Source organism: Cimex lectularius, unplaced genomic scaffold, assembly GCF_000648675.2.
Source record: "Cimex lectularius strain Harlan isolate CLEC.00 unplaced genomic scaffold, Clec_2.1 scaffold79, whole genome shotgun sequence".
NCBI classification, from domain to species: Eukaryota; Metazoa; Arthropoda; class Insecta; order Hemiptera; family Cimicidae; genus Cimex; species Cimex lectularius.
In genome coordinates, this window is record NW_019392727.1 from 1,257,562 (window position 1) to 1,279,322 (window position 21,761).

The 21,761-nt window shown below is 35.1% G+C and overlaps 1 protein-coding gene and 1 long non-coding RNA gene across 6 annotated transcripts in view; one reads left to right on the top strand and one right to left on the bottom strand.

The window, feature by feature from the left end:
- Window positions 1-20,491, top strand: part of LOC106663327 (ets DNA-binding protein pokkuri) — a 79,875-nt gene extending 59,384 nt beyond the window's left edge. For 4 of the 5 annotated variants that reach the window (XM_014388085.2, XM_014388084.2, XM_024226751.1 and 1 more), the window contains 6 exons: window positions 13,120-13,289; window positions 13,357-13,464; window positions 14,372-14,662; window positions 14,731-14,904; window positions 17,026-17,275; window positions 17,434-20,491. In XM_014388085.2, the coding sequence (XP_014243571.1) occupies window positions 13,127-13,289; window positions 13,357-13,464; window positions 14,372-14,662; window positions 14,731-14,904; window positions 17,026-17,275; window positions 17,434-17,857 (1,410 nt within the window). In that variant the 5' untranslated portion in view covers window positions 13,120-13,126 and the 3' untranslated portion in view covers window positions 17,858-20,491. Of the gene's footprint in view, window positions 1-9,063; window positions 9,345-13,119; window positions 13,290-13,356; window positions 13,465-14,371; window positions 14,663-14,730; window positions 14,905-17,025; window positions 17,276-17,433 lie in introns of those variants that run through there. The other variant, XM_014388082.2, reaches the window with a different exon arrangement.
- Window positions 2,376-6,607, bottom strand: LOC112126863. The gene is made up of 2 exons (XR_002910267.1): window positions 5,788-6,607; window positions 2,376-2,571 (listed from the first exon to the last, which is right to left on the bottom strand). It is a non-coding gene; the product is annotated as an uncharacterized LOC112126863 (long non-coding RNA).
- Window positions 20,492-21,761: the final 1,270 nt, after the last annotated feature.

Sequence of the window (21,761 nt, forward strand, 5' to 3'; positions counted from 1 at the left end):
GGAGATCAGTGTGAATGGTTTTACTGGAGATGTAGACAGAAGGATTTTGGATTGGAGAGATTGGATACAGGAGCCCCAAACTTCCATTCAGTAGGTACATATTTTATAAATAAATAAGAAAAGAAGAGGAACTATTTGTAGTCACTTCTATGTATTAGCGTTAATCACTTTCATTGTCACTTAAGAGGTCACTGTGACTAACGCTTCAGTCGTCGGGGAGGATTACTTGGAAGGGGTGCGGGATGAAAGGTTTCTGACATGAGGGTTTGTGTGACTGGATAATTGTTTGTGAAACTTTCGGTAGCGGTTCTTCGCTACTTCAAGGATATATTGGATTTTAAGTCATTGTGAATGGTAAGATTGTACGGATAAAAAGGAGCATTGACGATGGTTCGTATGATCTTGGATTGTAGGGATTGGATACATAAGAGGTTGGAACGTTTTGTTGAACCCTACAGTTTATGGAGCCGTATGTTCGTTTGGGTCTCAAAATAGAAATAGATATGAGTCGTTTGTTTTGAAGAGTCATTCGTTTGTCCAGCAATCTGTTAAGAAGTCTGTTTAGTTCTTGTCTTTTGAGTCGTGTGTGGCTTCCTTGTGAGTTGTTAGTCAATGAATAGCTCAACATAGCGGGGACTGCATAGCTGGCGGGAGAGGGATGCTATTGTCATCTTTCACCGGTTGAACCACTGCTCAAGGGTCGTAACATGGGTTTGCAAGTTTCTGGTTGAGATGACAGGATCTTCATGACAGCAAACGCGGTATCATCCCCATAGGTAAGGATAGTTTCAGAAAAGGTAGGAATGTCTCGTATACTGTGTAGAGGATGTGTTCTTCTGATACTCCTGCATCTGTGCGATAGCCGGCTGGTAGAGGGGCCACTGTCAGTGATTTCTTGAAACCCTCTTATCGTTTCAGGTAAAATGCTGAGCCATTAAGGAAAACAGGAAACCTCTAATAGCTAATTTGTAGGTACTAATAGTTTCCTGTTTTGTCTCGTTTGCGACTTAAAAATTGCGTCTCTTGCATTCGTGTTTCCAACAAATTCAATCAAATGAGATCCATTTTATAATTATTATTTATATGGTTGTTGCATTGATTTATTTTATTTGAGAATGTGAAACCTTTTTTAAATGTATGTAACAACAGTTTTAACTTTGGAGTTGGGTATTCCTTCGTGTTTTTTTTCTATTGATTAAGTGTGGTCCAAGAGAAAATAAATAAAAATAATAACTGTATTTATGATGATTAGATCTCTGATTCGGGTTAGGGACGCTTCATCGACAGATTAGAGTTGTATTTTTGGCGTTTTTTCTACAATGTACTTACTTATAGTATCCGTATTCAAATCTTTGAGAACACGTCGATTTATTTGCCTCATAACTTTGTTCTGGAAGATTATAAACTTTTTTGGGTTTAAGTGCTGATGCTTACCCCCTCGCTCACGCACCATAAGGTCAACAGTTGTACGATTGACTTTTGTATAGGATGAAAAACCTTATCTTTTTTTATTTGACCTCATTGAATCGCTGCTTAAGATTTTTTGGATCCTCATACAAACCGCGAACAAGGACTTTCAAAACGCAAAATCATTTTTTTAAAAGAACTGTTTCTTCATTGGTAGGATTTCGAAATTTTTTCTCACGACTAGGTCCGGATGTAATACAAAATTCTTTTTTCGTGAAGAAGGAATGAGTCATCCCAGATTGATTTCTTCCGTTTTTGGAAAGAACCTGGAACCGTGGCCTATTCCCTTTCGTAAACTTGAATTTTTCATGCATACGCACACGCAATTTTGAACCGGAGGCCAAAGTTCATACGTAAAACTTCGCTATAACGATTTCCTGGCTGTAACGCTCTTTTCCCTCGGTCAAAATCCCATAACGATTTTTCAACGACAATTTTATTCGTTTTAACGCTTACTAGCTATAACGCTCCAATTTGAGGTTTTAAAAAAATTGTTAAAAACGCACAAAATAGGCAAAAAAGGAATTTTTTTTTAAATCAATCATGTGGATGACGAGATCAGTTTTCACAATTGCTACACGAGTGGGCCCGTAGACAACTGTGCTGCACATCCAAAAAATGTTGAACTGCAGAACAAGCTCATTTTCTTGCCGTCAAACACTGCCAGTGAGTTATAACCTCTCGAGGAATAATAAAAGAACTGAAGCAAGGCTACAGAAGAAGGATCGAGTAAAAATACCTATTAATGATGGAAGACTTAGCCAAAAATTTCTATTTTAGACGCCATCCACTTTTTGCACGCTCCATGGATGGACGCAAAGAAAGAAACAATTCTGAATGAAAGAAAGCAGGATTGGGAATTCAGAACGCAAAAGAAATCGCAGAGTTGATGGTTTTCCTATTATAATTTTATTTTATTTTTTGTATTTTCATCAATGATTCATCGATGAATGACGAAACTTGGGAAGACCTTATAACTGCCTGTTGGTAGGTTTTGATGTTTTTATCGTAATCTTGTTTCCATCGAAACTTCAAGCCTGGTGACCATAATTGTAGATCATCTCAATTCATCGAAAAATGATGAAGAAGAGGATGATGATACACCTGTAACAAGCACACCGAATACAACCGACGTTTTAGATGCGATGAAAACGCTTCGCAGATTTTTTTCCTGTAATAAACCGCCGTAAATGAAGAAACCTTCAACAAAATGAACGAATTGGAAAATCGCATGTTGAAAAAAAGGTTTTTTTTATTTTTACGTTATGATCTATGCATATTAGCCATGGTGACAATTCTTATATGTGTGTTCAAATTGGGTGGGGGGGTTATCGTGAAAAAAGGGCCAGAGGCGACGTGGGAATCGAACCCACGACCGCGGCGTGAGAGTCTCTCATGCTAACCACTCGGCTACCGCGGTCCCCCATGTTAAATGTTACTGTTTTTACATCAGCCATATAATATTCACTAAAAACCTTCAAATATGCCATTTAATAAAATGACTAAAACTCGTCAAATGTATATTATTTGCACTACAAAACTTTCAAACATGCCATATAAAATGCTCTTAAAACTTTCAAATATGCAATATTACACGCATTACAAAACCCTCAAATATGCCATATAATATGCACTACAAAACTTACAAAATGCAGTATAACATGCACTACAAAACCTTCAAATATGCTATACAATAAGCACTAAAACATTACATTACATATCTTAGGCCAGGTCTAATACATAATGGACTAAGTACATAATGTGTTCAATTTTATTTTATGTAACCGCATACACATTTTTATACAATTTTTGTTTTAAAACAAATTTTAATAAATTAATTTTGATTTCCCGGTAATAGTGCTTTACAGGTTATAGCGCTGTTTTTCCTTGGATCTCAGAAGAGCGTTATAACGAAGTTTTATTATTTATCCTCTTTATACTCTTGCGAATGAATATCTTAACGGTCAACCGCGTCGTGGACTGACTTTTGTGTTGTTTTAATTTGGAAAACTGAAAACTTCGGCGTTTTCGAAAGGGTTTAATTAAAAAAAAAATGTCAGAAACGCCCGTACTATGATAAATTTTGAATGCGAAAAACCCCACCGCTATGTGGGTAAAGTAACTCCTAGGACTTGTCAAGCATCCGGAATTTCGACCGGATACGATATTCTATCTCGGAGCCGACACGTTATCAGTGATATTTACTTTCCGCTGCCGGAACCCGGACCTTCCAGGTTTGCTTTATCGCTTTACGCCGGTGTTATCTCGCGGTTTATGTTCCCGACACGACAAAATTTTTCCGTCGGCCTTAGAGGTTTGTAGTCCACCAGACGAAAAGTGGTATTCATTTTATTTGGAAAGAACAGCACCGAAACAAACATTAACATTCATATTTTTTATAAATAGAGCCCATATTTATGTGCAATAAAAAACCCATCCAATAGCCGTATAATGTGGACTAAAAACCCTTAAACATGCCATATAATATTCACTAAAAACCTTCAAATATGCCATTTAATAAAATGACTAAAACTCGTCAAATGTATAATATTATTTGCACTACAAAACTTTCAAACATGCCATATAAAATGCTCTTAAAACTTTCAAATATGCAATATTACACGCATTACAAAACCCTCAAACATGCCATGTAATATACACACGACAAAACCTTCAAATATGCCATACAATATGCACTACAAAACCTTCAAATATGCTATACAATAAGCACTAAAAACCCCTCAAATGTCTAATGTTATTTCACTATCTTCAAAAAATACTCAAATCTCCGATATAATATGCACTATAAACCTTTCAAATATGCAGTATAACATGCACTACAAAACCTTCAAATATGCTATACAATAAGCACTAAAAACCCCTCAAATGTCTAATATTATTTCACTACAAAATCTTCAAAAAATACTCATATGTCCGATATAATATGCACTACAAAACTTACAAAATGCAGTATAACATGCACTACAAAACCGTCAAATATGCTATACAACAAGCACTAAAAAACCCTCAAATATCTAATATTATTTCACTACAAAATCCTCAAAAAATACCCAAATCTCCGATATAATATGCACTACAAAACTTACAAAATGCAGTATAACATGCACTACAAAACCTTCAAATATGTTATACAATAAGCACTAAAAAACCCTCAAATATCTAATATTATTTCACTACAAAATCTTCAAAAAATACTCATATGTCCGATATAATATGCACCACAAAATTTTCAAATATTTCGTATAACATGCACTAAATGCCCGCAAATATGTCATATAAAATACACTCAAACCCTCACAAATATGCCATATAATATGCACTAAAAAAACCCTCAACTATACCGTAATATAAGCACTACAAAACCTTCAAATAGGCCATATATGATAACAATAGTAATAATAAATACATACACTAAAAAAACTCTCGTTTATGCAATAATATAATTTGTATTAAAAATACTAAAATACGCAGGATATGTTGGAGACATCACCGACTAATGATTGAATCATTTTATTTTAACCCAGTCTTTTATACATTTTTTTATATACATAATACACGTTCATTTTGACTGGAAAAATTTGAGTCACACGAAAAATCATAAAATTTAAAATATACAAAATAATTAAGTTTATGATCTGTATTAATGACGATGATACGCATTTCAAAGTTAGTTTTTGTAAAACTCCAGCGCATATCGCTTTAAAAAAATTTCTTTCAGCTTTTCAGCGTCAACAGAGGTGATGAAGTATGCACCAGTTGGAACTTTAAATAACTGGATCGTCGATTCTCTGTATAACAACATAATTTTTCCATTTAAGATTTCATTAATTTTCTCCATTGCAGCCATTTGGTATTTTTACAAGGATACTTTTTAATTTCATTTCTAATTTATCATTCCTGCATCGATGGTGATTTAACTCATTTCTGTATAACATTGAAAGGAAAACTCCAGGCTGCTACTTTAGCAGAAAAGGTCAGACTACCGTTCGGCATTTTTTTTTTTAGGTTTACTAGGTTGAAAATACGAAAGAGGACTGAAACTGACTATTTTTGTGTTTCAAATGGCGCCTATATATTTTATAACTACTACCTAAAATTAATTTTTCAGGAAAGGCAAAAAAAAAAACTACACCCACAAATTTTGGATATGGGAATGGAATGACATATTATTTCAAGAGAGTTCAGGTTTTGTCCTTTCATGCTCTTAGTTGCCTAGTTTATTATTAGTTTTCTAATCAAAATATTTCAAATTTGCAATATTCTTCAAATAGGTAAAAATATAAATTTGAAACACCTTACCAGATTAATATCTGATGACCATCTTCCGTGAGTGTTACTAAAAAGAATATGGAATTGCCTACAAATCCCTGCTGTACTTTTAAGTTATGAGCTTCATAACTTGTTACATGCCGAATTTTCACTAAGCCCCCGAAGTTTTATTGTTGTTTAAGTTTATTGTTTGTCCCACGTAAAGAGTTGTGAAATTTCTTTTGAGGCCTGCGAAACGCTGAAAGGCATCCGATGACAGGAACGCCTAGGAGTTAATAATTTCTGGTTTTACACTCCTTGACCTTCTTTCACTCAAATGCACTGAAATTTGTAAGTTATATTAATTGTTAAATGATCATCTTGAGAATCTGCGGATCTTATCTCATTTTCCCATCCCCCATGGCATTAGTCATACATCACGTGCAGCTTTATGGATTGCGTCTTTTTGTTTTTACGAGTTGTTATTCGCTCATTCGATAATCAGCCGACACATGTTAGCGTATTCATTGATTTTTTTTCATTGTTTTTTCCACCAGCCACTTCTGGTGCGATTACGAACCGATAACTATCCGAAGTGTTTGAGTGGGGTCGGCCATTTCCCAATCGAGATTTCGTGTGAGCCGAAATATGTTGATTTTTTCAAAACACCTCTGTGAAGATGGATCACGTTTTTTTCGCAATGGATTGTGGCATTTTCTTTTTTTTGTGTCTGGAATCAAGTTACAGTATGGTTTTCTTATCTGCAGTCCATATGAATCGATTTCCAGTCATTTCCATATCCAACTGTTTGCGCTTCACTTTGTGTGTGTGTGTGTGTGTGTGTGTGTGTGTGTGTGTGTGTGTGCGTGCGTGCGTGTGTGCGTGTGTGTNTTAAATATATCGCATACCCACAAGAAAAGTGGCATAATTAAAAAAAAAATTACAGGAGGGACAAGTAGAAGTTTTTTTGTTTTTTTTGAGTTATGTATTAAGTACACGCCATTACGGTTGTCGTCAATAAAAACTGTCCGTCCTGGTCTATCAATATTGTCTTTCGTTTTTCCAACACTTAAGCAAAAACAAAACTTTATAAATCCAACTATACTACCCCTAAAAAAACCACCACAGTTTTGACACATTACTTGCATATATTGGTCTCTCAGTATTTAAGTTAGCTTCTTTGTTGATAGTGGTGATCAATGAACGACTGTAAGGGAATTAATTTTTTTGTGATAGTAACAGACAACATACAAACCTAACATACGAATTTCCATGTACTATATAAAATGGGAAGTTTATGGGCCGACAAACAGCTGAGGTCATCGCCGGCCCTCTGCGTTTTTCCTTCCTTCGCTCATATTTTGTTTTAAACTGTAGCCATTTGAGCGTCTCGATCTGGTTACTGACTCTCTGATTTCAAATATATACTACGTTGATATCATAGAATGCTAGACTATCGATTTGTAAAACAGACTTCAGGTTGTCAAATACAGAATAGAAACAAAACATACAATACATCACCACAAACATAGATGTCTGGTCACATTCACTCCCCAAGAGTACTCTATATTCCTAGGGGTCGGGGTTACACGCAACCCCTTCCTTTCACGCTAATAAATTACTTTTACGCTCCAGACGTCATACACTCACCCCAGAGTATTCGATATTCCTCGGCCGGGGTTATAAGCAACCCCTTCCTTTCACGCTAATAAATTACTTTTACGCTCCAGACGTCATACACTCACCCCAGAGTATTCGATATTCCTCGGCCGGGGTTATAAGCAACCCCTTCCTTTCACGCTAATAAATTACTTTTACTCTCCAGACGTCATATACTCACCCCAGAGTACTCGATATTCCTCGGGGCGGGGTTTTTAAGCAACCCCTTCATTTCACGCTAATAAATTACATCCATTTCAATAAATTAACACAAACACAACACTCGATAGAAACATAGAAGTCTGATCACATTCACTCCCTCAGAATACTCGATATTCCTCGGGGCGGTTCCATGTAGTAAGTTTTAATAAGATTATGTTTGAACCAAATGTGCTTTTCTACTGGATTCAGGGCTAATTAGGTATTTAAAATACAAATTTAATTATTGAAATAAAGGTTTTATTGATTATTAAAAATAGTGTAATTAAAACATTTAAAAAAATCGTTGAAACTATGAAATAATTTAAAAGTTAAAAGACAACATTGTTAAGAAAATTATGAAAAACAACAATATTATAATTAAAAATGTTATTAAAATAAAAGAAATAAACCTACAACAATTTATGAACATTAGATCAAGGTATGGTTTTGAACAAAAAAGCAAATTCTCTTGTTACTGCCAAGCTTTCGACCTATTTTAAGGTCACCACCAGGCCTATATTAATTTCACATTATGAAAAAGATACTTGAAAAAGATTTAACATTAGTTTTTCATAACGTGAAAATGTTACCCCGGTACAGCATAAAATCCTTCACTAAACAAGAAAAAAATGACGTAACTCGAAATGTGCCACTTTTCCTGATAAATGCTCACACCGATGCTTTAAAGCTCGACACGGAACTAAGTTATGCCACTTTTCGTGAATGGTGACAGTGCGATTCTACCAATTCAAAAGGATATATAGTGTTGCCTAGCAGCTAAGGGTCCACGTACAGTTGTGCCGAACGATGTGCTTAACCCTCCAGTGTTTGCAGAGCATATCCATGTTGTAGGCACCTGTTGACCTGCATAGCGCATTCCTGCTGGCAGCACTTCTTCTGAAGAAGCTAGGCGTTCTGTGTTTCACCCCCAAGGCAATAGACTTCATGGTGTTCACTTCGTGGAAGGTCTCTATTCTTGTCCATTTTGGGCAAGACGTGACAAACCTCAACCTTATTTTGGCAGGCTTGCTGAGGTTTGTTCAACAGGTGGAACTCAATGAAGGACAAGCATAGAGGAGCATGGGCTTGACAACGCTGTTATATAGGAACTGTTTCTTGATGAGTTCATCGTGAAGGTCCGAGAAAACAGTGGGAACAGCAGACTTATTGCAGTTTTGCCACGATCAACTCTGACACTCACGTGTCTGGTGAACGTCAAACCCCGTCAAAAGCCGAGGAATTTAACAATAGGAGACGCGGGGAAATATCTCGTTTTTTTTTTTTTGTTTTTTTAAGAGGGTTGGCAACAGCAGAGGTCATATCAACCCTCAGGGTGCCGGTGTTTTTGAAAAAAAAGCCCATTTGTAAGTATGTCGGGTTCGAATGCAGGGCCGCTGGATTCGAACCCGGGACCTTTACCTTACAGTGATGCCGTGTCAAAGACTAAACCTTGCGGCCACCGACGCCCCTCTTGTTATTATAACATGCCAGTCACCTCGGGTCTTCTTCTCATGAAGAAGGCTTCTGTTTTAGATGTTTTAGATTAAATTGTACGATTCCATTGCAGAAACGGGCAATTCTGTCTATATCGGAGCTCAGCCTCTTGATTATGAGCACTTCTTGGATAGGGGTAAGGCATTGAAGAACAGATTAAACAAAATGGGGCTCAGGATTGATCCTTGGGAAGACTCCAGCCATGATTTTGTAAGGGGTAGAGAGAGCGATACACGAAATTTTCTCTTTTTCAGGTACGACTGTGCGAATGAATAACTTTTATTTGATAAGTAGAAAAGTTATATTTTATTATCCAGTATTTGGCTCCGTCGTGCCAAACAATGTCATTAGCCTTTTCAAGTTCTAATAGAGCCATCCCAGTGTGCATATTTTTTTTTTTTTTTTTTTTTTTAAATCCTCCGATATTCAATCCACTACAGGTCGCCATCTGTTATTATACCGCCTTCATCAGAACTTTACATTACGATAATTACATTAAATTTATCATTTCCTTCTAATTGGAAAATAAATTGGAGCCAATTAATCTTCTGTTCGGTTTTACATCAATTATCACCAAGACAACGAAAAATCCTTAAGACATTTATTTGCCTCCATTTTAGAAAGGAACATCGTCTAATTCTTTTAATGGTAACTTTAATGTATTGACGTTTGTAAAGTCTTGATTATTATTGTGATAATACCACGGAAAAAAGCTAGGCGATAAAAAGATTTTCTTTCTGTTAGGCAGACCACTCACTTGTAAACTATATTTCTTAGGACTTCCCATAGGTTTTTTTTTTCAAATTTTGTAAAGTATTTAGTATTGAAAAAAAAATTAAATTGTAATAATTCAAAATATAAATGAAACGTTTTTGTGGATGTATAGAGGATATAAGAGGGGTGAGGTCATTCTTTTAACGTACAAGCGTTTTTGCCAATTAACTCGTACGCTCTTTCTCATACGTTGAATATTATATTCCCTTTTAGAATTTATAACTTGTCAACCGATCACATATTAAATGTTAAATGAAGTGCTATTGATTTGTTAGTTTTGAGGCCGAACAACCAGGTATGCGTTGTAGAAGTCGCATCCAGGTCATTCCCTTTTGATTGTGCAAAAGAAGAACGCTGACAATAAGATCCAACACCTCGGCGAGGCTATGAGGATGAGGATTTTCGTGTTTCGAGACCCCTTTTGTCCCTGGCGAGGAATTTCTCAGGCGGCCGGTTGTCGGTGGGTCGCCCGACGGAAGAAAAAAAATCGGGTTTCAGTTCCTCTCTCCATCCTCTCGGGATCCCCCTACACAAGTCTTGGGTTAATCTATAACGATATTCGCCCGATGGCATTTTTCACGACGAGGCATCTTACGATAACCGGAAACGAAACTTACAAAATTGCCCAATTTCCTTTTAGAAAACGAACAGCCGGAAAATAATCTCTCTTGATTAAGTCATCATAAGCATCCAGATAACGACGAAAAGTAAGAAAGGAACGGTCAAACTGATTGAAGGGGGATTTACTCTTTTTCAACATAACAATGCAGTTTATTGAACATTCAGTACATTTAATAAATAAATAAATAAATAAAATAAACGATATGCCATGGAAATTCTTTCTGCTGGAAGATGGGCATTTACTAATGCCACAGTACGGTTTTGTCAAGGGGCACTACTTCAATCAACTTGCTTTTTTACAACGATATTATTAATAAAAATCTCGAATTGGGGCACAGAGTTCATGCTATTTACTGGCATGTCCAAAGCTTTAAATGGGGTTAACTTTGGGATTCTCCTCAGGAAGCTTAAGCCGTATTGTATAGGTGATCTTTCTTGGCTCGACTCCTTTTTGATTAGAAGTTCTTACAGGCTTTTGTATAATGGGTCCTTCACATTTTCTTCTCAAACTCTGTCCGGGGTCTCTCAGGGCTTACACCTTGGGCCAATACTTTTTTTAAAATTATTTTTCAACGGTGTTTCATCGATTATTAATTTTTCTTCGTACACTCTTTTAGCTGATGTCTTAAAATTATTTTTGCTTCAGATTTCTGTAACCCCTTTGCTATTAAAATGTCATATCAGTCATTGGTTTGCAGTCATCTTGAGTATGCTAGTGCAGCCTGGGATCTATTTCTTAAAACTGAGATTCACCTGGTTGAAAATGTCCAGCTTAGGGCTACTGGATATTTGTCTTTTAAATTTGGCACACTTAATTACTGTGCCTGCATTGATAGGCTTCTTTGTACTGGGCTTCAATCTTGGTCAGACAGTCTTACCTTCATACAGAAAGAACTCAAATCTCAGATCTCCATTCCACCGGAGATTCTCTCAAGTCTTGGCCTGAGAGTTCTTCAACATCTTTTGAGAGAGGTTAAACTTTTTTTGTAGAGCACCATGGTTACGCAAGACATTACACGCTTAGCCGTCTCGCTTCTTTGGGAAACTCAATTCCTGCAGACTGTGATTTTTTTCTCAGACACTTTATATACTTTTAAAAACTTCTGTCTTTAATGCTTAATTTTCTTCTTATCTGTTGTTTCTATAGATGAACTTTTAACATTCCAGCCTTTTGTTTTTATCATATTAATTTTTATTATATATCTTGTTACTTTTATGTTATTTATTCTAGCTTATTCTTTTGATTATGTTTTGTATGCTTATGATTGCCCCTTTTTTTGCCTGTAGAGCTTATATTATAAATGAATAACATATAATAGAACAAAAAAAAATTAAAATAGAAACAGATAAATGAATTAAGGTATACAATGAAGATTCAAAGAAAAAGTGTAAAAAATCCTTCTTTGCTTTTCTTAAAAATTAAATTCATGAAGCAGAGCTTTTCTGTAAATCCAATTTTTACTCCACCAATGCACCACAATTAGATCCATCCAGCAAATTACATCACAATATGTTCGCCTTCCAGTATGCTATCGACAATATTGACTCTGGGATTTGTTAAGAGAATTATTGCTGGATTTATTGATTCGGTCAGTTTTATTTCAATTGTTAGTTCAATTGCATTTGGAATATGCAGGGATTATATGGGCACCCTCTAATAAGGTGACATTAGAAGTCAGGAAAGGATTCAGGACCGAGCGAGCTCTTAAATTTTCCCCTAGGAGTATTGGTCATGAATCAGATGATGATTATTCTTTCCTCTGCACAAACTTCAAAGAAGACTTAATCGAGCTTCTGAGGTTAAATTAGTTTCCAATCCTTTTATCGGAAGGTGCTCAATAACTCGATCAACCACCTTTCCATGTTCTGGTTAAAGATCCCTCAGCCACCCTGAAGAATGTCCCACTTTTCCATATAAATTTTCACCAGACCTAAAGGCTTAGCAGTACAGGGCCCAAAATTGCTCGCCTTTTGAATGACACTACCACATTGACTGACTTTTCCACGATTGCCTCAGGTCGTTCATCAGGAAATGCAAATCAGTGCTCCTAGAACTACATTTTATTTTAACTTTTTCCTTTATATCTATTCGTTATATTTATTTATGTTTTTGACAGTTCTGACCTGGGTGCCTATGTCCTGTTTGAGCTGTAAGGAAAAAATAAAATTATATTTCTAAAGTCCTGCCTTGACAACACACAGAAGGCTAACCTTATGTAATTGGAAAGGATAGGGCAAATCGCAATTAAGTGACAAGTGTCTTCTTTTAGATTATAGAAAGAACACTCTTCCCATTCTGAAACCTAGTAGGGTTTAAAGTTCAGGGTTAGTAGTTCTTCCCCACTTTGCTTTACTAACCATCCAATAGAACTTGTTTTCAAACTTATTTTTACCTGCCTTGCACATTTCACATTTGGGTAGAGTTCTTTGTCTCTCGAGTGCATATAATGGTGGAAGTTTGCAACCCTGGGCAGTAAATCCTTTCTTATGGAATCGTTTACAGCTGCTATCAAGGAATCAATACTGACTTTGACTTTTTTCGGGTCATTAAAATCTAAACTAAAGTCACAATAGCGTTACCAGCATTGATGTATTTGTTTGCTAATTTATAATTTTTATTGTTTTTTTCCTCAGGGAGGCTATGAAGCTGGTGCTCCTAAGTGGCAACCGTGGTGGGTCAAATATGGAAAGAGTACCCATTTTTAATCATCCTGAGCTATTTTGGAGATACCCATTGGGATTCCAACCTTCAACTCATTCTTATCCCCAGTTTGATTTTAAAACACAACTTCCAACGTCTTTAGGTAATTTTATTTCAATTTTTTTTTTAATTTTGTTTCTTTTTAATATTAATGACAAAACATTTTACAGCGAGTGATCCAAGGCTGTGGTCAAGAGAAGATGTCGTCGCATTCCTACGTTGGTGTGAATATGAGTTTGATCTTCCTAGATTCGATATGGACTTCTTCCAAATGAATGGTAAATAATGTATGATAGTAACTGATATTTCCAAAGCCCATTCTGTTAACCCACAACATTATTTTCGGGTAAATTTATTTAGGAGAAGGATTTTACCATAAACTTATATGAAAGAACAAGTTTTCAAGATTTATATATGCTCAAATCCGCATACACTTGTAAATACATACACACGTGTACAGAGTTGAGCTGAACACTTCTCAAAGTCTACCGGCAACTCCAGCTTTTGTAATTTACAATAAATTACCAGTAGGCCTTGAGAAACACCCACCCCAGGTGTGGAAGTCCAGGGTTGGACCTCAGTCTTATCCATCCAGCCTCTACGGTTTGGCAGTCAACAGCTGTCAGTTCAGCTCCCAATGCAGTTGCTGTTCCTAAAGCCAAACCATTCACTCTCTCACTCTCTTAATACATTCTTTCTTATTACATACCATTCACTCAGTTAAGGTAGTGGAGAACTTGATATACCTCCATCACCCTTTACATCTATTATAACTTAGCCTTCGGCCCTCTTGACATTTACTATCAACATACGCTAGGTATACAAAACTGCCAGTCTATATACAATAAAAACAACCGTGTTTCCTCCAAAAATCGGAATAGGCAACCCAGATAGTCGCTGCCATCTCAAGCATGATTTTCATATCAGGTGGCATTCATACACCCTCTCGGGTTCCAAGGAATTTCACCCTTCAACTAGGTGTACACAAAGACTGTCAACCTTGCATGGCCTTTCCTTAATGGGGTGGGGATGACTTCTCTTCTATCAGTCATATCCTCTGAAGGCCACCTATTGCAGTGCTCTCGATACGTGAGAGCTTCTCTGCTGGCTAAATATTTGTTCATTCAATATCAATTTAGATGTTCTTAATTTCCCATTATATTAAGTCAAAAATGTTTATTTCAGGAAAAGCTCTCTGCTTGCTGACGAAGTCAGATTTGAACGAGAGGAGTCCTGGCTGTGGGGATGTTCTTCATAATGTTTTGCACTTGCTTATGAGAGAGAGGCTCCCTTCTTCCCCTATAACACCACATTTCCCCCTAACGCCTACATGGGCTATGCCACCTGCGATAGAATTCCCAGCTTCTCAGAATTCCGTCACACTTAGCCCAGCACCATCTTTGGATAGTCAGGGGTCGCCTAGACAGCCTGATCAGAACCCCAACTTGAACCTTGCATCATATCCTTCCGTAATAAGTGAGTATATCTTGAACTGGTCCTATTTATAAAAATATTTTATTATGTTTATATTTTTTTTTCTTTAGATTACCAGTCAGGTCATAGCGGTAGTTCAGGAAGTGCACCTTCCGATTCTGAAGGAGAAGAACCAAATAGTCCAAATGCTCAAGCAGCTGTTTCAAGCCCTCAGCCTCAGTCACCGTTGAATGTGAAACCACAAATTTTCTTCCCTTCTGATAATATATCAGAACCAAATACAAGTATATTTTCATTAATTTCATAAGTAGTATTAAAATAAAAGCTAGATAATAAAAAACATGTTTAGATATAATTTTAACAATAAATAGACTATTTTGCATATAAAAATAAAACCACATTCTAATACAATCAATTAGCCAAAAATATTAATTACATTCAATAATCAAGACAATCTTAAGCTGATGAATATATTTTAATTTTTAATCTAAAAAAAAAACTTTTTTTGTACCAGGTAACCTTTAATCAACATTTCTGTTTACATAGGAGGATTAAGTGTTTTACATCACTTAATAGAAGAAAAAGTGTATTGAATAATTCATTGTAAATTTTAATTTTTTTTTCTTATAGCTTCAAAAGTCATAATTTTTTGTGGTTCTTGTACGAATTTTAGCTCAGTGCTGAGGCAGCCAAGGCTGCTCATAAAATTTTCTTTGCATTCGATGATGAAACAATAAGTGAGCATACTGCCCAAAATTGGTTCTAAAAGTTTTTTCTGAGAACAAGGGAACTGAAAATGAACCACTGATGGAATTGTCGAATAATAATGAAGTGAGGGAAGCTACCGAACTTGATTCGAGTCAAAATGTCAGGAACTCACCAGAGTGTTCAATGTAAAAACAATGAAACCATTAGCTCTAGCTTACATCAACTTGGAAAGACATAGCAAATGGGTTCCTCATAAAGCGTCAAAACATTTATCTTTTATTGCTTTAAAGTAGTGACTTCTTTTGGTGGATTGTCAAAAAACGAAAAATGGGTTGTCAAAAAACGAAAAATGGGTCCTGTAAAAATAACACCAGGAGGTCATATGATTGGCTGTCTGGGAATATATTCTATTGCCCACTGCCATAGCTCAAGCCTGTATTTCGGTTTTGCCTGTTGCTGGTTGGCTTTGTTAGCCGTTGTTTCCGTCTCCTCCTCCTTCCACCGCCTGTGCCACCTAGGTCGCTTTCGCTACAGCCAAGGTCGAAGCGGTGAACAAGGTGGATTTCACCTGTCACACTGGTCTAGACAAGGGCTATATCAGACCACTCGCAGGCACTGTGCTCGACAAGGATAGCGCGCTTTACCTGCTCGATCCATGCCAACAATTTATTCACAGAGTAAGAAGCAGGCCTGTTAAATCCAGTCATTCTGTTTGGATCACCATTCTAATTTTGTTGAAAACCTCTGCTGAAGTTCCAACTGCCATAACTATCCAAAGCTCCTTGATTGCCACCACCACCTCCATTCCATCAACTTTGGTTGGAGCTTACCCAGGGCTGCCGGAACCACCCCAACTAAGAAGCAGGCCTGTTAAATCCAGTCATTCTGTTTGGATCACCATTCTAATTTTGTTGAAAACCTCTGCTGAAGTTCCAACTGCCATAACTATCCAAAGCTCCTTGATTGCCACCACCACCTCCATTCCATCCGCTTTGGTTGGAGCTTACCCAGGGCTGCCGGAACCACCCCAACTAAGAAGCAGGCCTGTTAAATCCAGTCATTCTGTTTGGATCACCATTCTAATTTTGTTGAAAACCTCTGCTGAAGTTCCAACTGCCATAACTATCCAAAGCTCCTTGATTGCCACCACCACCTCCATTCCATCAACTTTGGTTGGAGCTTACCCAGGGCTGCCGGAACCACCCCAAGGTTGGTTTCCATTAGCCCAGAGCCTCTGAATCCTCTTCTTGTCCTTTCAAAACCCCTGTCACCACAATCTCCTGAGCCCTTCCATATTGTCTTTTTCACATAATTCAATGATTAATGATTCTCCCATTGACATGAAAACTAATATTCATCAACAAAAAGTGATGCTAGAGTACGTCTTTAAACTTTTTGAACCACTTTTGGGCAGAGCAGTCAATTATTGTTTCATCATAGAACGCAATGCAAATTTTACGAGCTTCCCCCCTTTTTACCAAGTTAAAGTTCATGCAGTACACAATTTATGGGTTCTGAAGTCATAAAAAAGAAATTATTCACATAAAATCTCCCTCCTCAGCAACAGCAGCCCCTTTAGTAGTTCTTACATTAAATAATCTTACATTAAAACAAAAGATAGTCAACTTAAATTTTAATTTAGACACTTTTAAATTAGGTTATCAATTACTATTACCGTTAATTCTTTCTTATTGCAGATGGTAGATTGCTGTGGGACTTTTTGCAACAGTTGCTAAATGACTCATTACAACGGTACACGTCGTACATCGCCTGGAAAAATCGAGAAGCAGGTGTATTCAAAATTGTCGACCCTCCTGGACTAGCCAAGTTATGGGGCATACAGAAAAACCATTTGTCAATGAATTATGACAAGATGTCCAGAGCTCTGCGGTATTATTATAGAGTGAACATTCTGAGAAAAGTGCAAGGAGAGAGGCACTGTTATCAGTAAGTTAATTATATAGCTATTAGTTAATTGCATTTTTATTTAAAACAAATAATTTAATTGTGATTTTTTCAATTAAAAATAAGATCCACCACCATTGTTGGTTTATGATAATTTTTTTACTGAGATTATAATTATACATTATATCTTTTTTTTCTAGATTCCTAAGAAATCCAAGTGAGTTAAAGAGCATCAAGCACATTTCATTATTGAGAAATCAGATGAACAATCAGCAACCGCATCAACCAGTGCCTGTCCATCAGCTGCAGGCACCTCAAACACAACTTCTTCCTCCTCCTCAGCAACAACAGCAGCCCCAGCAACCTCCGCCTCCTCCACCCCAGCCTCCACAGACTCAGCCTCAGTCACAACAACAACAACAACCAGCGACGGGACAACCCAACAATGTCCACTTCAAGTCTGAATTTGAAGACGAACCTACAGATTTGAGCACGCATGCCCATAGCAATGGTAATATGAGTGCAGAATTACAGCTTAGCCTTCTCAGGGACAACTATCACTTGGCACAAGCCGAAGATCTAAGCCTCTCTCACACTCAAACTGTTAAAACTGAAGCATCATAATTGTTTCAAGACATAATTTGTTGTTGCATAAAAAAATTTAAAAAATATAAAAAAATTTAAAAAATTCTAGGAAGGAAGGATGCTTGTTTCATACATTGTCTTTTCTTTTTAAATATTACTTTAATTTCTTTTCAATTAATTATGTGGTGTTTCAGAATATTTTTCATACATTTATATATGTCATGCATTAAACGCATGCATATGTTTTGAATAAATGCTGTTTTGGCTTATTTAAAAACAAAAAAAAGACTAAAACTGTTTCCTTAAGCCCAAATATAGTCAGAACAATTGACAATATTACAATCTAGTTGCTTAGATATACGGTTTCGTTTTTCAAATGATTTGACCAAGAAAGGAAGAGTATTTTTATGGTTCATTATTATGCTCTTATTAATATTTTCATTAAGTTTATAAAAAGTTAGTTTAGTTTGTACATTAGTACATTGAATAATATAGCTGTATGTTGCTAATAGCGAGAAAAAAAAGTAAGTGATTGTCAAATTTGCAATTTAAGGCTTTGCGAGTTGTTTAGCCTTAAAAGTTACCACACTTTAAACGAGTAAGCTTTAAAAGATATTTTTCTTTCATACAGATTGTTTTAGTAGCTTTGTATGTTTAAAATTATCTAATCCCTAGTAGATATCATTATAAAACTTTTATCGAGTAAGGCATAAGAAAAATTTTGTTTTTAAGTTTATCTCTTTTAGTTATAAGTTAAAAGTTCCTTTTGATGAGAATTTACATTTAAAAAAAAGTGAAACTGGCGAATTTCTTACATATCATTATATGTTGTGTTTGTTGTAAGTTTGCAAAAGAAAAAAACTTACAATTAAGCACGTTATTTTGACATTGAACTGTGTTGTCAAAATAAAAGAAATTTAGTAATTGTAATTTTGAACTGCTTTACAACCATTTGACATGGTAAGGACCAAAACAAGTATTCAGTGTTAATTTGCTAATCTTGAATATATTTTACAACGAAAAAAAAAAAAAAAAAAAGATTTGTTGGATTCCGATCCTCAAATTAAGTTAATACGAATTTTATAGGTTTATTCAAGGCTAGAAGTTGTAAATAAATGTTGAAAATGATATTAAAAAAAAAAAAAAAGATGTTATATTATAGTTTATTGAGTGGGAACGTTTGTCATATTAAAAGTGAATTTGTGGACTATTTTAAAAAATGTGACATTGAATGAGACGGACTTTAAAATACAGGTTATAAATTATTACATTTGTATGAGATTATTAAACAAAGTATGTCATGCATATGTTTTTGAGCTGAACAACGAATCGAATGGGTGATCTCCTTTTATCTCATTCGAAGAGAGAAAATTATCTAAAGTATCAATAAGAAAAAAATTATTTAATTTTTGCCTCTCAATAAAAAAATTAATAAATTAAAAAATATATATAGCTGTTACCTCTTTACTCTTTGTTAGATTTATTTTAATAAAAATGGGAACATTGATGTACAGGGTGTTTTTTGTTCCGTTTGCCAAATTGTCAGGATGGTAAATAGCTTTATAATCATCATGATCGGTATCGCAAAATGATGAAGAAACGATGGCCGTTAAACTATCTACATTCTTGTACAATTTTGGAACTCGATTCATATATTGTTTAAAACATTCTCAATATATATTGTATATAAATATTTTTTAGAAAATCTGACAAGTGAGAATTTTGTAATACAATTTGTTTTCTGTTTTATGAATGTTATTTTAGTTTATTGATTAAAGTTTACTGTTTATCTTAGCGGAAAATATAAACATATATGTTTGAAGAACCATGATTTATGTTTCTTTATCCACCAGAAAAGTAAAATGGTAAAATAATATATCAGAATTAGATGCAATAGTAAAAAATTAATTGGAACGAAATTCATTAAAAATTTCTAAAGAATAGGTGCTACACAACAAATACGAAAGGTCTTTCAATTGACTAAAAGATTTATATTATTTTGTTATCTTATTTTCCCCGTCTATGGTGATTTTTTTTTTCAATTTTAAACCATATTCTGTGCCAATTAATTGTATGCTTTATGCAGCTTTGAACAAGCAGTGTGTTCATTATTTAGAGTAGTAAATAACTTTATTAACAATAATGCATTTTATTGTTTTTATTATAATAGTTCTTCAGTGGCCTTCACATACATAATTTGTGATTTGGTGTGGCCTTTTAAACATTTGTCTAATACCGTTAATAAGGAAAGTACGAAGACGTACCTTTCATAAAAGTGGCTTATTATTTACTTCTATAACAATACTATTTGAACAATAAATTTTGTGATAGATTCCACGTATGTTTTTTAGTCCATGTAATTTGTATATGTTATTGTTAGGCATTCTAAACATCTAGAGTGCATACTAGTTATTAAATAAAATTATATGTAAATTGCTGTACATTCCATGAGGAACATTTGCACCAAACATATTCTGGTTTTTGTTTTTCTTTTTATTTCAAAAAAAAAAGTTTCATGTAAGTTGCATTTTATTTCTGTTGTGATCTCTAATGAGTGGTAAATTAAGTTAAGGCCATGGTATATCTGGAAAACTGTCGGCTCATAAAATTACATATATTTTGAACTTTTGTAGATATACATATAAGCTTTAATAATAAATTTTTGTCTACCAATGAATGTGTTATTATGTACCATTCATTCCCAAATTTGCTTTATTTTTATTTTTTTTTTTTTTAAATTTTTAATTGTGACTTGATGTGTAGAATGATTATTTAACCAGTCAAGTTCTCAGTAATGGTTTCAAGATTCTATTAAACTTTTTTTTTCAACGAGAGTTTGCAACAGCAGAGGTTATATCAACCCTCGGGGTGCCGGTGTTTTTGAAAAAAAGCTAATTTGTAAGAATAACCCCTAAACCGTTGCGGCCACCGACGCCCCTATTAAACTGTTAAGATTGGGTTCATTTTTGTTGTTAAATCAGGCAATTTTAAAGTATGAAAATGTCAAAAACTGATCACAGAAATAGTTGCAGAAAAATCAAAAAGATTTAAAATAAAAGGTAGCAAGAGGAATATCTTTCACTATGCCAAGGGTATATACATGGAACAAGTGATAGTTTAGGGACTTGACTATTGTATATTTTAATAAAAGTTAAAATATGCAATAATTAAATTAAATTTGTTCCTTTATAATATTTTATATTGAATATAAACTGTCAATTTATTATTTACAGACAGGTTAATTTAGGTGAAATGTTTTTGTTTTTTAAAGCTAGTTTTGTTTTTGTCTCTCTTTCTTAGCTTTCCTTTTCTTGTCTTTCTCACGTTTTAAACCTAATTTCTTTTCCTGTGTCTCCAGCCAAATGATGTTATATCTATATAATAAAACGGTAACTCTTTTCTTTACCCTCCTACTAGCCTTTCTGTACATCAAGTGCCATCACAAAACATGGTAGCATTCACTCTACCCCAGAGTACTCAATATTCCTAGGAGTTGTTGGGGAGAAACCACTTTATTCGCGCTAATAAATTGCATTCAAACATTCATTCACACTATCCCAGAGTACTTGATATACCATGGAGTAATTGGGGATAAGCCCCATCATTCATGATAATAAATTTCATTCAAACATTCATTCACACTATCCCAGAGTACTTGATATACCATGCAGTAATTGGGGATAAGCCCCATCATTCATGATAATAAATTGCATTCATTCACTCTATCCGAGTACTCGGCATTCCACGAGATAATTAAAGATAAGCCCCTCTCTATTCACGCTAATAAATTAGATTCACACATTCATTCACTCTTCCCCAGAAAACTGGATATTCCTCGCAATAATATGGGGTAAACGTTTTCATTCAAGCTAATAAATTTCATTTATTCACACTAACCCAGAATACTCGGTATTCCTCGGAATAATATGGGATAAATGCTTTC